Source organism: Ursus americanus, chromosome 2 (assembly GCF_024610735.1).
Source record: "Ursus americanus isolate L20-20 chromosome 2, mUrsAme1.1.p, whole genome shotgun sequence".
NCBI classification, from domain to species: Eukaryota; Metazoa; Chordata; class Mammalia; order Carnivora; family Ursidae; genus Ursus; species Ursus americanus.
In genome coordinates this window covers 93,548,064-93,561,152 of record NC_142128.1, presented here as the reverse complement: position 1 = coordinate 93,561,152, position 13,089 = coordinate 93,548,064, and the positions used below count along the sequence as shown (strand labels likewise).

The 13,089-nt window shown below is 41.9% G+C and overlaps 1 protein-coding gene across 6 annotated transcripts in view; it reads left to right on the top strand.

Moving 5' to 3' along the window:
- Window positions 1-13,089, top strand: part of DNM3 (dynamin 3) — a 524,707-nt gene that overhangs the window by 495,929 nt on the left and 15,689 nt on the right. The window contains exon 21 of one of the 6 annotated variants that reach the window (XM_045814009.2): window positions 6,898-8,377. The exons of 4 other annotated variants lie outside the window; for them this stretch is intronic. In XM_045814009.2, coding sequence (XP_045669965.2) covers window positions 6,898-6,955 — 58 coding nt within the window. In that variant the 3' untranslated portion in view covers window positions 6,956-8,377. One more of the 6 variants, XM_087858850.1, reaches the window with a different exon arrangement.

Genomic DNA, 13,089 nt, shown 5'->3' with positions numbered 1-13,089 from the left:
TTTGAATAATACATTTTGGCATGTGGAAGCAGATTTTTTAAGCTTACTGGTGAAACAAAATAGTGAATAAATGACACTTGGAACATGTATATAGTTGAAGCTATGTTCTCTCCTTTATACATTTACAGTCAAATATGTACAATGTGTATAATTAGAGATTTTAAAAATAGAAGGAGTTAGGAGGTTTTTTCCTCAACATCTGAAATTTTAAAAGGAAAGGAAATCAGCTCATACAGAAATTTAATTCTTAAAAAAATTCAATTCAGACGATTAAAATATTTGTGTGCTTTATGAAGGAAAACCATACTCTGTGTGTACCATGAAGGGGGAGTGACTTCCTCCCACCCACGAAGCCTGAGTCACCTCACTCTCTGATTACGGGGCTTACATTTATTTTGATCTTCGGGCTGCTGGGTATAATGAAGAGAAGGGGCATCTTAAACTCGTAAACAAAGGGTGGAATAGAGGGCTAGCAGGGGATGTGGAATCAGAAGACCTCGTCTGTGGACCTTGCCCAGCTCATTCAACTCTGAGCTAGGGGTGCCCCACCTATGAAGTAGAAACAGCTGCAACAAGGTTGTTGCCCAAACCATATGTAATGAGGCTGATAAACGGGAAAGCACTGTGGCTGTCAGGGTTACCATCACTCTGGTCCTCATCAAAAAGGATATATGTTCTCTCAAACCTATATTTTTTCCCTCTAAAAACAATATTCAGCCTATAATTTATTTGGAACTGAGCTAAATTTCTGGTAATAATAGTAAAAGCAATAGCTAATATTTATTGTGCTCTCAACGTATACTAGGCACTGTCCTATGTGCTTTGCAGATACATTTGTGTTTACTGCTCACAACAACCTAAAGGAGAGGTGACTGTCCATTGTACAAATGAGGCACAGGGGTTCAGACAGCTTGCCCAAGCCTGCTCAGCCAGACCCTAATGGAGCTGGGCTTTCATCCCAAGCAGTCTGACTCCAAAACCCAGTCTTCCAACCGCAATACCAGGGTTTCTCAACCTTGGCACTACTGCCATTTTTGTCGTGGGGGGCTAGCCCTTGCATTTTAGTATGTTTTGTAGCATCCGGGCCTCAGCCCACTGGATGTCAGTCGTACTCTCCCAGTTGTGACTACTAAAAATATCTTGACACTGCTAGTGTGTTTGGGAAGGTGGAGCGTGGGGTGTAAAATCCCCCTCGTCTTGAGAACCACTGCACTACAGTATTGCAAAGATTTTCCCTTCCACGTGAAAAATAAATAAATAAACGTCAGTGTTGAGCCTCATTACAAGCAAGATTAGGTGGTTGTTTTAGGAAACCTCAGCCTGACTGGGAATGTATCTGCCATTGTGCCAGGAAGGTATGGAGGCCACTGAGGGAGGGCAGGAGAGCGGGCGGGCAGGAGTCCTATACAGGAGTCTCAAAGTCGGCTATTTTGTCTGTTTAGCTACAAGAAGGAACCAGAGCAACCTGGTGGTGCCTTTCCTCAGGAATGAACATGCATGTCTTTGTTTGCTCGCTTGGCTGCTTTACCTCTTGGTTTCAGATAAGCTGGTTTGCCAATACCCTTCAGAGATACCGTTGAATGCTAAATTGATTTGTTAAGCAGGATGGAGCTGCCCTTGGTATTTCCAAGCTCACGCACAGAAGGTAGTGGGCAGGAATCGGTAGCTCGCGCTAGAGAAGGGCAACCGCCAGGTTTAATGCATCTGTGTTGGGGAATTTATAGGACGCCAGTTACGTTATTCAAAATTTCTAGAATATTCTCCACTTAGAGCCAGACCTAACTTGCCCTGGCCTTGCAAAGAGTCTCAAACGTAAAACAGAAATGAGACTTCAGAGTAAAAGAGGAAAGTTGGTTTTTGTGCTGAGCCTTCAAGTTTCAGCGCCAGTTCCGCGCAATGGGAGGGAAACCCCTCTGGGGGGTGTGGGGGGGTCACCTGAGAGAGACTGAGAGAGACGCTGTCAGGATCCTTATGCCTATTCAAGTTTAGCTTTAGATGAAGAATTCTGACCACATAAAGTCTGTTTTTAATAAAAGCCAGAGCAGGAATCCTACCAAATGCAAGCCAGAAATGGGGTTTAAGATTTCAAAAAAAAAAAAAGAAAGAAAGAAAGAAAAGGAAAGGAAAAAAAAGAAAAAGAAAAAGAAAGAGGAAAAGAAAGATAAAGATGGAAAAAGAAAGAAAAAAGTTGAGGGAAGCTCTTATTGAAACTTCACCTTGTTCCGTTTATTTACATATTCTCTTTTCCCTCTGTGATTTGCCTCCATTTTCTCTATTAAAAAAAAAAAAAGTTGAAATGCCATTATCCATCATCTCCAGGAAAACAACCCATAGCTTTCCGAGAAGGAAGTTCGATTTTTTTTTCTAGCTCTTTACTTTCTTAAGGGCCCTTTCTCCTCTTTTATCTGAAACCAGAAACTCATAACGTGACAAGACAGTACAAGCCATGTCCCGCCGACTCCCTGTTGGGCTTTAATATTACAAAGGCAATAACTGAACTTTTAGAGGCAAAATATTCTGCCATTCAGCATGTGCCTGTTCGTGATTTTCTTCCGGATAATTTGCGACTTCATTAGCAAGTTATGATTTTGACGTTTAAGAGCAAATATACCCTTATTTTAACCCTATTCAAATGTAATGAAAGCACTTGCAACTGGACAGAAACCATGAGCATTCTGGTTTTTTTTTTTTAATTATTATTATTCTATCTTCCCATTCCAACGTAAAGGAAGAGAAGGAGAGGGGCGGGTGGAGTCATTTTTGGCCCAGCTTTTCTCAGCTGCTCAAGCTGTTCTGGTTTCTGCGCATGGAGCCTTGCAGAGAGGGAGCTGGAAATTCTGCAAACTGCATGCACGCTCTAATTAGTCCCACCTGAGCTAGGGGAGCATCTCTGTCCCAGAGAGACTCACCGGTAGGGATGCTTCTGTCATTAGTAAGCTGAGTGTACGCAAACCTGATTTGTGGAACATTTTCTATTGCCAGAATCTTTGGCTTGCCCCCTCCCCTTCCACCCCACTCAACTTCTCTGAAGGGGCTAAAACCCAGTTTGAAAATCCCAGCCAGTTGTGTTCCTGTTTAGCAAGATGATCTTAGTACCACCTCTTTGGGGGCCCTGTTCTTCTTACTTAAAGATCCTAATCTTCATCAAAGTTTAACTTTAGGGCTGACGTAGCTATTTTCAGTTACGGCTTCTTAAAATTAGTTAATTGGGAATCACAGCCTTTGACATTAACAGAACAAATTAACTGAATCGGAGTGTGTTTTTCCTGGCAACAGCTGATTCTGGCATTATTTGACTCATTTGTCTTCTCCCCTTTCCTTGGACTAAGCTATTTTGCAACGGTCAAAAGGGGATAAGGGCGGGAGGAAGGGTCTCTATCCAAGGAAAAGCAAACTTCATTTACCTCATCACTCAATCCTCTATTTAAAAAAAAATATTGAAAAACTGAAGTACTTTTTTTAACCAGCCTTGTCACCAAGTCTGATGGTGTCTTTTAAAAATGGCAAAACTGAATCATAGGCAAGGATTTGGCTTTTACTCCAGCCATCCACATGACAGAAACACAAGATGGAAACCAAGAAATGCTCCATTGAAAGCCTCTCTGTTGAGCCCGTAGCAAAGCTGACATCCCTCACTGCATGGACAGCCCTGGAGCATCATCGAGATTATCACGGGGTTTCCCTCTTACGCCCATTCCATGACATACTCATGTTCTCCGGCTTTACATAGCACCCTTTGAGAGTCTCATCAGAGCCCCACATTCTCAGTCATTTCCCGCTAAGCCAACCATGGCAAAAGATACAGAAATCCCTTTACAGAAAGAGATAATTGGTGCACTCGTGGTCTTCTCTTTAAGGAGGTAAAATCCATTTGGTTCTCTTTACGATGGAATCTTGTTTTAGATGTTTGACCTTAATACACTGCTGTGCTATATCTCTTTTATATATTTTATATGTTGATCGAATTGACAGTTAACACAGAATCCCTATCGTCGAGGGATAAGGTCTCCTTCTTTTGTTTTTTCAGCCAGTCCCCCAAATTTTGAGTAAGGACAAACCCATGATTCTTATAAGTGTGTCTTTGCATCCCTCACATGAAGGTTTGGTGCCACGAAGGGTGAAGCCGCCGAGTCTTGAAGTCGTGGGTTCAGGGCACACGGACACTTAAGCAGCTTTTGTGACTAGCCTGTGTGTCTGAGTCTCCCGAAATCATGTCCTGGAAACATCTGACTTACTCCCTCCTCAAGAGCCCTCTGAACGTGTGACTTCCTTTAGCAACTGAGTGTCATTTGGACACATGATGACTTCGTCTTGTGATTTCTGATTTCAGCCATGAGTTTTTAATTTTCCTCACCGTTCTTCCCCTTAAAAAAACAAATAAATTATGATTAGGGATTCTGATTTTTCAGGGAAACAGTTTTTATTTTTAGCAACTGGATTTAAAAGTCAAGCAAAGATTTTTTTTTTTTTAAGTCTGAAGGCCAAGAATGGAAACAACTTCAAGGTGTTCTTTCTGATTCTTAGCATTTAAGGCATTTTGTGAGGCTGCTGTGTTATAACATTTGTTACTGAAATCCCAAATGTAATTAATAATTTGTTGCAGGTTCAACATGAGTTGAAAATATGACGCTTCATATATTTTAATGAAAATAGAAATTTGGCCATAAACTGTGCACTAAAGAAAATATTCAATTTAATTTAAGCCCCTCAGTTAAATATGCCATCAAAATCATTCAAATTCCACAATGATTCTGGTTGTAACATAATATTTCACTGAGGTGAATCGATGGTTAATGACAAGGTTTTTCATTCTTCAGTCTTGGTTTCAATCTGGTTTAAGTGAAGGTAAAATTAGCCTGGTGGTTTCCTTCTTGGGTCTAGTGAACTAGAGTCTACTTTACACAAACATCTTCATCCTGCCACAGTACGGGATGACTGGCAGTCTGTTTAGGGGAGGCCCAGGAACAGAACTGCAAGTGTTCTGAAGGTCAGAATCGGGGACTTTCGCAGATGCGTCAAGGTAGACTTCAGATCGCCTTTCTGTTTTCAGTGTATCCCTGATCTTCCTATTCCAAATATCCGAGGCTGTAGGAGGATAGAAGAGAAAGGAAAATAAGAAAGGATCTACACGAGGCAAAGTACAAGCAACAGAAATGCAGCCAGGCGGCGGGCAGCCGTAAATGTAACAGAATGCCGCTGTTAGCCCAGTGGTAGCTGGCGGTGAGTGAAGCAAATACAACTGCTTCCACATCCCATGACAAATAATAGCAAATAGCTCTGTCATTGTTCTCTCTGGGGTTCGAAACTGCTACGCTTCAGCCATTGCAGGGAAAGCCTTTCTGAGTTTCAGGATCCCCAGCCCTGCCCTGGGTCTCACCTGATTGATGGAGGAAGACAGCCAAGACGGGAGTCTGGCACGGGAGCCACTGACCAGTGAAAAATGCACAGTAAATGATTATTATTCTTCCTGTGGCCAGTCAGCAGCAAACTGTCACCAGTTGGAATCTGCTGAATGTTCCTATATACAAGTTGATGTCAGCTCAAAAAGGAAAAGAAAGGAAAAGCAAAAAGAATCGAATCTCGCCCAGTGTACGCAGACAGACACACACGAGCCAGTCCTTCTCTTTCCCCCTTGCCCTCCTTTGTCTCTTTCGCTGTAAGAAGAGAATGATTTTACAGGGAAAACCTTCCCAGGCGGACAGCTATGGTTAGATGGCAGTTTTTCAGTGACTTCAGAGATTCACAGCACAACATGATTCGTGGCTCCTTCACCTCTAAATTTTACCCAAGCACCGCGCTCCGACAAGGAGCTGCTGGGTGCTTCTTCCTTCCCTCTGACTGATCAGCTACTGTGAAAGATTAGAAGCGAAGTTTAGCTGACTGGCGTTGCTGCGGCCGATAAACAGCCAGGAAATTAAACATGAAATTGTAAATGCTGCATCTTTCACTCAGAACGTGCCCTAAATGCTTACCTCCAGCAATATGAGAAAGGAGAGGAGGATTTAGCTGAGGGTTGGATGGCTTTTGTCTGCTTGTCATAACTTTATTGCTGCTTGAACATAGAATTTTTAAATGCCCAGCATTAAAATCCTTTAGCTTGCTTGAGCCAACATATTGTAGCCATTGTCTGGGGGAACCTCTGAATCTAAACACATATTTACACCCTTTAGTTGCCAAATGAAATCCATCTGGCTTATTTAATGCTATTGCCAAAAGAATATTACACTTTTGGTCTGGCCCGTATTTTTAAGTGCAGGGGAAGGGGGATGGCGTTGGAAGGGCATTGGGTTTGAGAGACTCTGCAGGTGTCTTGATGCCACATTACCTGTATTTAGATGAAAGTTTAGATCACTTGGCAACTCTGATCGAAACTAGAAGAATTCCCACCTAGGGCAAGGTCGGAAGCACAGGGTACTCGGGCAGCCTCATCACCGTGTGGTGCTTTCTTTTCCTTTTGGCTGCTTTTCAGGCATCAGAGCCACATGATAGTCAAAAACCACAACTAGCAAGTGCTCTAATTTCTGGAATTATTTTTTTAACGATTCCCATAAACACTAGGAAATGTCCGTTCCTGTGTCCCAGCCAAAATTATCAGCTCACATGAACTGTAGAAAGAACATGTTCCATCCGAGGATCAGAAAAAATGGTAAATCAAAGTGGCAGATAACAAAATTCTCCTTCACTCATCGTCAGTGGCCAGGCTGGGCCTTCTTGACTTCAGTTGCCCAGACACAAGGGAAGTTCCAAATCTTCATAGGGTCGACATTTTCCCCCACTGGGATTAGCTTAAACGCTGAAAAATAGGATACAGTGTAAATACTGGGAACCCAGTAAATGTGCAAGTTAATATAAAATTTACAAATAAGCTCCATTCCATCCCTGCTTTGCTTGTGGAAGGGCTGAAGAACCCACGGACAGGGAGAATGACGCAAAGGCCTGGATGAGCACAAACTAGACGCACCTCCACACGAGCGTCCCCAGCTTCTGTGGCCGTTTCGAGAACCAAGAGCAAGTGAGAGGTGTGAGGTGAAGGCCTCGGGCGGTTTTGAATATGATCTGGGAAATGATGTTATTTTACAATCAAATATACCAGTTGCCTCTACCATGTAAATATTACCTGTTTTTAGTTTCAGATTTCCATGAGGCAGCAATATCTACATTTATCTGGGTCAGTATATATCACACGGATCTAGAATGAGACCTCTTATGACGGTAGATGAGAAAGACTTTCAAAGGTGTTTTGCAGCCCAGAAAGTCTAAAATGAGATGATTTCGCTGGGGAGCGGATATTTATATACAATACATCCTGTACCCTGTGTATTTTTTTAAGTTTATATTAGGATTGTTCTCAAAGCCAATTTTAAGAGTGAATGAAATTTTTCCCTCAAATAAATGTACCCATAGCATCACACTCAAGGGACTTTGCTAGAAAGTCTATACACTGCTCCACCTTTAGACCACCATTCACGGAGGAAAAGCCATAAAACCTGAGGAAAACGTCTACTTATTTTTAAAACAACTAGGATCTCTTTTTGCTTCTTGGTAGTATTGGAAAATATTTTAATAACTAAAGTAATAAAACTTCATGTGAGGCAAATTCTACCTTAATTACTGCCTCTTGGGGTGGAAAATTGAGGAAACATTAGTAAATGTGTTAACTAGAGAAGCCACTGCAGTAATCTCCCTCCACATATCTGGGTCTAAAGTCAAAATAAAATCCGTGCTACACATATTATTTGAAAGAAAGCAAACTTGTCGTTTTAGCTCGACAATAGTAGTAATCAGAGCATTCAGGACTGAAATTAATGGACCCCAGAAATCCCTGTGACTCGTCATCAGACTTTGATTAACTTACTTAAATGCCCTCTAGTTCAGTTTAGGAATCTGTAGTGAGGGATGTTGATATGTTGCTTGATTTAATATTTCAAACACTCTAAATTGCCCCATTACCATCTTAATACTTGAAAATTAAATAAGTATATTGAAAACTCATTTTAAAGCACAGTATCTTCGAATAAACATGTTGAAATAGTGTTTTTCCCTGTACTTAAAACATTGGTGTGTGATTGACTACACCTTATAAATTTCCTTCTTTTATACTATGCTTGTCTCCTCCACCCCAGGACCTCTTCTCCATATGTAGCTATTCAACATATGTTGTCACTCACAACCCTCTAGGTGATGGGGCACTCATGCCAATAGCCATTGTTACTGTGCTGTTCCAAAGTCCCCTTCCCTGTTGAGCAAGAAGAAAATACTCTCGAGGGTCACAAGGAGTCTTTGCAATTTATAAATACTTTCATAATCTCCATAGACTGTTCAGCTTTCAGTTAAAATGTTATGATTTTGACCATTAAAGTTTGCTTTTCTATTCTTTCCCTATGGGTTTCATGCTACTTATTAAATGTGCATTTTGAGATGTAAAAATTTGTAGCCAGGATACTGAAGGTAGCACTGTCTCCAGCAATATTAAATCGGAAAAGCAAGGTTTGAGAACATTTCTCTCTGCTGCATTCTCCTTGCGCTCTTGCTTTGGGCCCCAGTCCTGAGTCCCCTTGTCTCTCAGGTGGGCCCTCCATCCAATTATACAGGAAGGTCTTCCTTAGTTACTTATGGCGGACACCTGCCTTCAAGCGGTGTTTGGCAGGCCAGCAGGATGAGGTAATAATCAGAAGAAAATGTTCTGGTTCTTTGGCCTCATCCACGTACAACGTTATCCAAAACAGTCTTGTGTGAGTGAGAGCAGGGTGGCTTTGAGATCCCTTGGTCTAACATTCTGTAAGAGTGTGGGGGAACACAACTTTTTTGATCCCTTCTAAGATAATGGAAATATAAATGATGTCTGCCTTTGCCTGTCCTTTCAGTGATGTTTACAGACAGACATATGTAGAAATATGAGCCTTTCACTGGTAAACATTTTGGCTTGACTTTCTCCGGGGCAAGCCGACTTCTCAAGCACAGCCCCCACAGTCATTACAGCAGAGTTTTCCTAAAAGCATATTTTGTGAACTCTTTCTCCAGGATGATGGCAGTTTTCGTAAGACAGATGCCTAAAAGACATATGGTTTTCATAGATTTTTCCGTCTAGACTAGCTTTATTTAGTGACTTTTGGTCTGAATTGGTCTAGTTAAAATTTCTGTAGAAGCTTGTATAAAAATTTAAAATGTGGGCATACCATTAAGGTGTAAAACAAAAAGTTTGACTTCTTATTGGCAATAGATTAAAAGGGATTGGTTGAAAGTTTCCTTCAGGTTAAGTAATTCTGACCATCCCGTATGCCCACTCGTCCGTCCCGCTCCCACAACCCTGTCCAAAATGGAAAGGCTTACCCCCCAGACCCTATAACTGTTAAATTCATATACTTCTCACTGTTTTCCTGAGTAAATTCTTTGTGTTCCAGTTGTGTGTGTGTGTGTGTGTGTGTGTGTGTGTGTGTGTGTGTGTGTGTGTGTTAGAAAGCTGTAATTCTTTCTGCAGACTCTTTACATGGCCCAGGGGACATATGATTCCTTGCCCTTTTAGCACCAGTTTTTACAAACGCAGCATTTCCCTCATTTTAAGAAAGGGCCCATGAAGCCACTGAGTGAAGGAGATGCAACATTTGGGAGTGTTTGTAGTACCGTCCACCACTGATAAAAATTCCATTTTTAAATGCAGTGTTTGCGACGCATGTAGAAACAGTAGGGCACTTTGAGAGGAGAAGACTGACTTCCAGACTTGCCTAGAAATCAGCCTTTTGCTCCCTTTTATAAGAGCTGACACCACAGATCCAGTCCGAGGTTAGCTGCATCCGGACAAGGAGACTTCTGCAAGGGGGGAAATGGTGGCCTTTAGCCCCCGCCAGGATCAACCCCCGACTGCGCGAGGAGCATTTAATGGGACTTAGTCACATGTTTGTTCACTGACATGGCAGCTTGCAAGGCACAAACGCCTCTCTGTTTGCCTCTGTTTGCTTTCAACGGTTTTGTTTTTAAATTTTGAGCTCTAAGGCAGGTTAGAGCTCCTCCTGCTGGATTTTTTTCTTTTTTTATTTAATCACTGGGATTGTAATTAGTAAACGGTAACTCTTTGTCTCCATTTTTGCCACTTGGACGGGTAGAAGTAAGTGGCCAGAAAAATATCACGTGGTACATTTAAAACGGGCCTTTGAATTGACCAGGTATCACGGTCAGGTGAGAGGAAACATCGCTGCAACATTAATCTTCTCTAAGTCTTCAAATTCCTTGTGCTCCGTTTTTTGTTGTTGTTGTTGTTGTTACTAAAATAAAAGGAATTGGAAAGTTAACTTTTTCATCGATATTTCTAGTTCCATCTTTGCTCTGTCTGAGGTAAGGCCCCAAGTCAGAGACTCATGCCTGCAAGGTTCCTGCTCTCTATCAGAGAGGGACAAAAAGTCTCTTCTGTCTTTCCAAACCAGAGGTGAATGTGGCAGTTCTATATAGAGATTCGAAGTGTCGCCTGAAATGTTCCTCCCCATCCTTGCTTCTTTTTCTTCTTCTCACTGACTTGAGATGACAAAGGAACGTGCATCTCAGAAGTGGACGTTTGCCTCTCCCAGTAGCTGGTTCTTAGCACCTCCTTCCCAACCTCTCCTCCTTCCCCCAAATGGCGGCATTGGCCAACCCCTTCCCCTGGTGCCTGGAGTGGGAATGAGGGAAAGGGCAGGGAGAAGAGGACAGAAGAAGATGAAGAGGGTTAGAAATAGTTGTGCCCCAGCGGCATCAATGGGACTAGGTTTCTACATCATGTAAGTTCTTGGAGATCTCTTTGGGGATTTCTCACAAGAGAGAGGGAGAGAGAGCAGGGAGGGAGGAAGGGTGAAAAGAGAGAGAGAGAGAGAAAGGGAGAGAAATGGGGGAAAAAATCATCAGAAGGGACACTGCCTAATTTCATTCAGTAGCCCTGTGCACGGAAAGCTCTTTTCAAGCCACATGCTTTCTCTCTCTACAGTTTTCTCACCACCGTATTCCTCTTCCCTTCTGCTGGTTTGCCTATCTTTTCGTCCTTCCCTCCACCCAGCTTATCTGTTGTCAGTGATACAGTACAGAGGCTGCAACATTTTTTAAAATCTCAAAAGCAATGCTTTTTAGGAATCATATTTTAATATAACCCCAAACCCTGTAAGTGATCTGTTTTATGAATTAGGACTCAGAGCAAAACAAATAATTTTGACACGTGTTAGTTAAAGAACAAGACAACACCTGGTTTCTCAAACGGACAGTACTTTTTCTAGCTTTCTTTCCTTCACACATACTAGCTCCTGTTTCTGGACTGCCAGTCTCCTGAACTTCCCTGGTTTTCTGGAAGTCCTGCTAACCCTTTCCGTCCCAGGGGCCGCTGAAGCTGAGGCACCGTCCCATTACACCACGTATCCCACCGCCGGCACGGTTTACTTGTCTCTCTCCCCATCTCCAGTGGAAACTCCTGGGCAGTGATCACGTCTGTACATCTGACTCCTATTCCAGCACATAGCACGTAAACAGGGCTTATTGAGGGAATGAAAGAAGACAAAATGAGTTGATGTGCAGCGCTGAATCAAAATTTATTTTGGAATTAGCCCAATATTTGGTGTGCTTGAAGAAACAATTTAAACACAAACACTTCCTCTCTTGTTCTGTTCTACTGAGAAGCTTGCCTGGCTGAACGCTGTTGTAAAATTCATTTTTACACATCACAGACTGAGCAGAGTTGATGTGGGCAAATCATCCTTCAGGCTCCTTTTTTGCGGCAGCCACAGAAGTGGGTATGTCTGTACCATCCCTCTGAACGAAATCCAAGTCAGATATTTAAGATTATGTAAAGAAAATGTGGCAAGAGAGATTATATTACCTTTTAGCTCAGAGACTAATTTATACAGGATATTAGATGTTTATATCATCAAATAACAGTTGTGGACTATTTTCCCCCTTATGTTCTTGCTTTAGATTCTATCAATTCATTCATACTTTCCCAATGACATATGTTATAAAATCATGGGTTCATTTTCACAGGGGAAAGAAATGCTGGCTCTAACATGTAGCACGAATCATATTAGAGAATTCTTTAGACCATTTAAGTGGATTCCAAGTCCTATGTTCTTTCCAACATCTACTGTAAACTATTCTTGGACAGTATTGGCTCATTTTGTTACTAAAGCTGAAAAGGCCAAAAATATGCTGGAGAGCAGCCTATAGTATTTTTAATAATAACTCACAAACTATTATCTTCCATGTGGACAATATCCTGACCGCTGTAGCATTTTTTAAAACTTAGCCTCATAACTTGTAGATATGTAAAATCTGTCTTGTTAATAAATGCTCCAAATAAGAAGCAAAGCACAAGCACAACTGTGTTTAAAATGCTGTGTCTCCTTATCTGATAGCGCAGACATGTGCAAGGGAAAGTCCTGGGTCAGAGCAAGTTGCCCTCCCTTCCACCTGGAGGTGGGCTCCTGGTTTGTCCTTGGATGGCTGCATTCTTGAGCTGAGCCACTGGTTGGGACACTGCCCCCTGCAGGTGTGGGGGAAGGCTCTGAGCACGACGAGGAATCATCTGGGTTCATAGGGAGTTTATAATGTCATTCAGATGATAAACTATACATACATGCTTTAAACGTTGCAAAATGAGACAAGGGTTAAGTAATGCAAGAGGATCGTGGAGAAACAAGGCATTATAGTTCCCGAGAGGGACGTACGATGGGCAGTCCCCCAGCCCAGCTTAGCGATGCCACCAGAGCCATTCTCGCCCGGGGCCGCTTTAAAAACAAGTTCCTCGCAGCCCACGGCAGATGCTCTTTATGATTTTAGAAAACTCAGAAGCAGTTTTTGTTTTCGTTCTATTTTGCTCTGTTTTCTAAGAAATTTGCTAGCTGTAGCCTTACTTCTTGTGGTTCAGTACACAAAACCCTTCGTTAAAAAAAAAAAATTTTTTTTTACCTGTTTCATCAATAAGATAAACAAGTTGGGCAAGTTGCTATCAGATCCTTGTGGCTTCTAGAAACCTGGGATGTATAACTCGCCCATCATCCTAAATGTAATTACACGTAATATGTAATTATATGTAAATTGAATTTTTGAGACAGATGTATTTTAAAGCCTCAATTATATTTA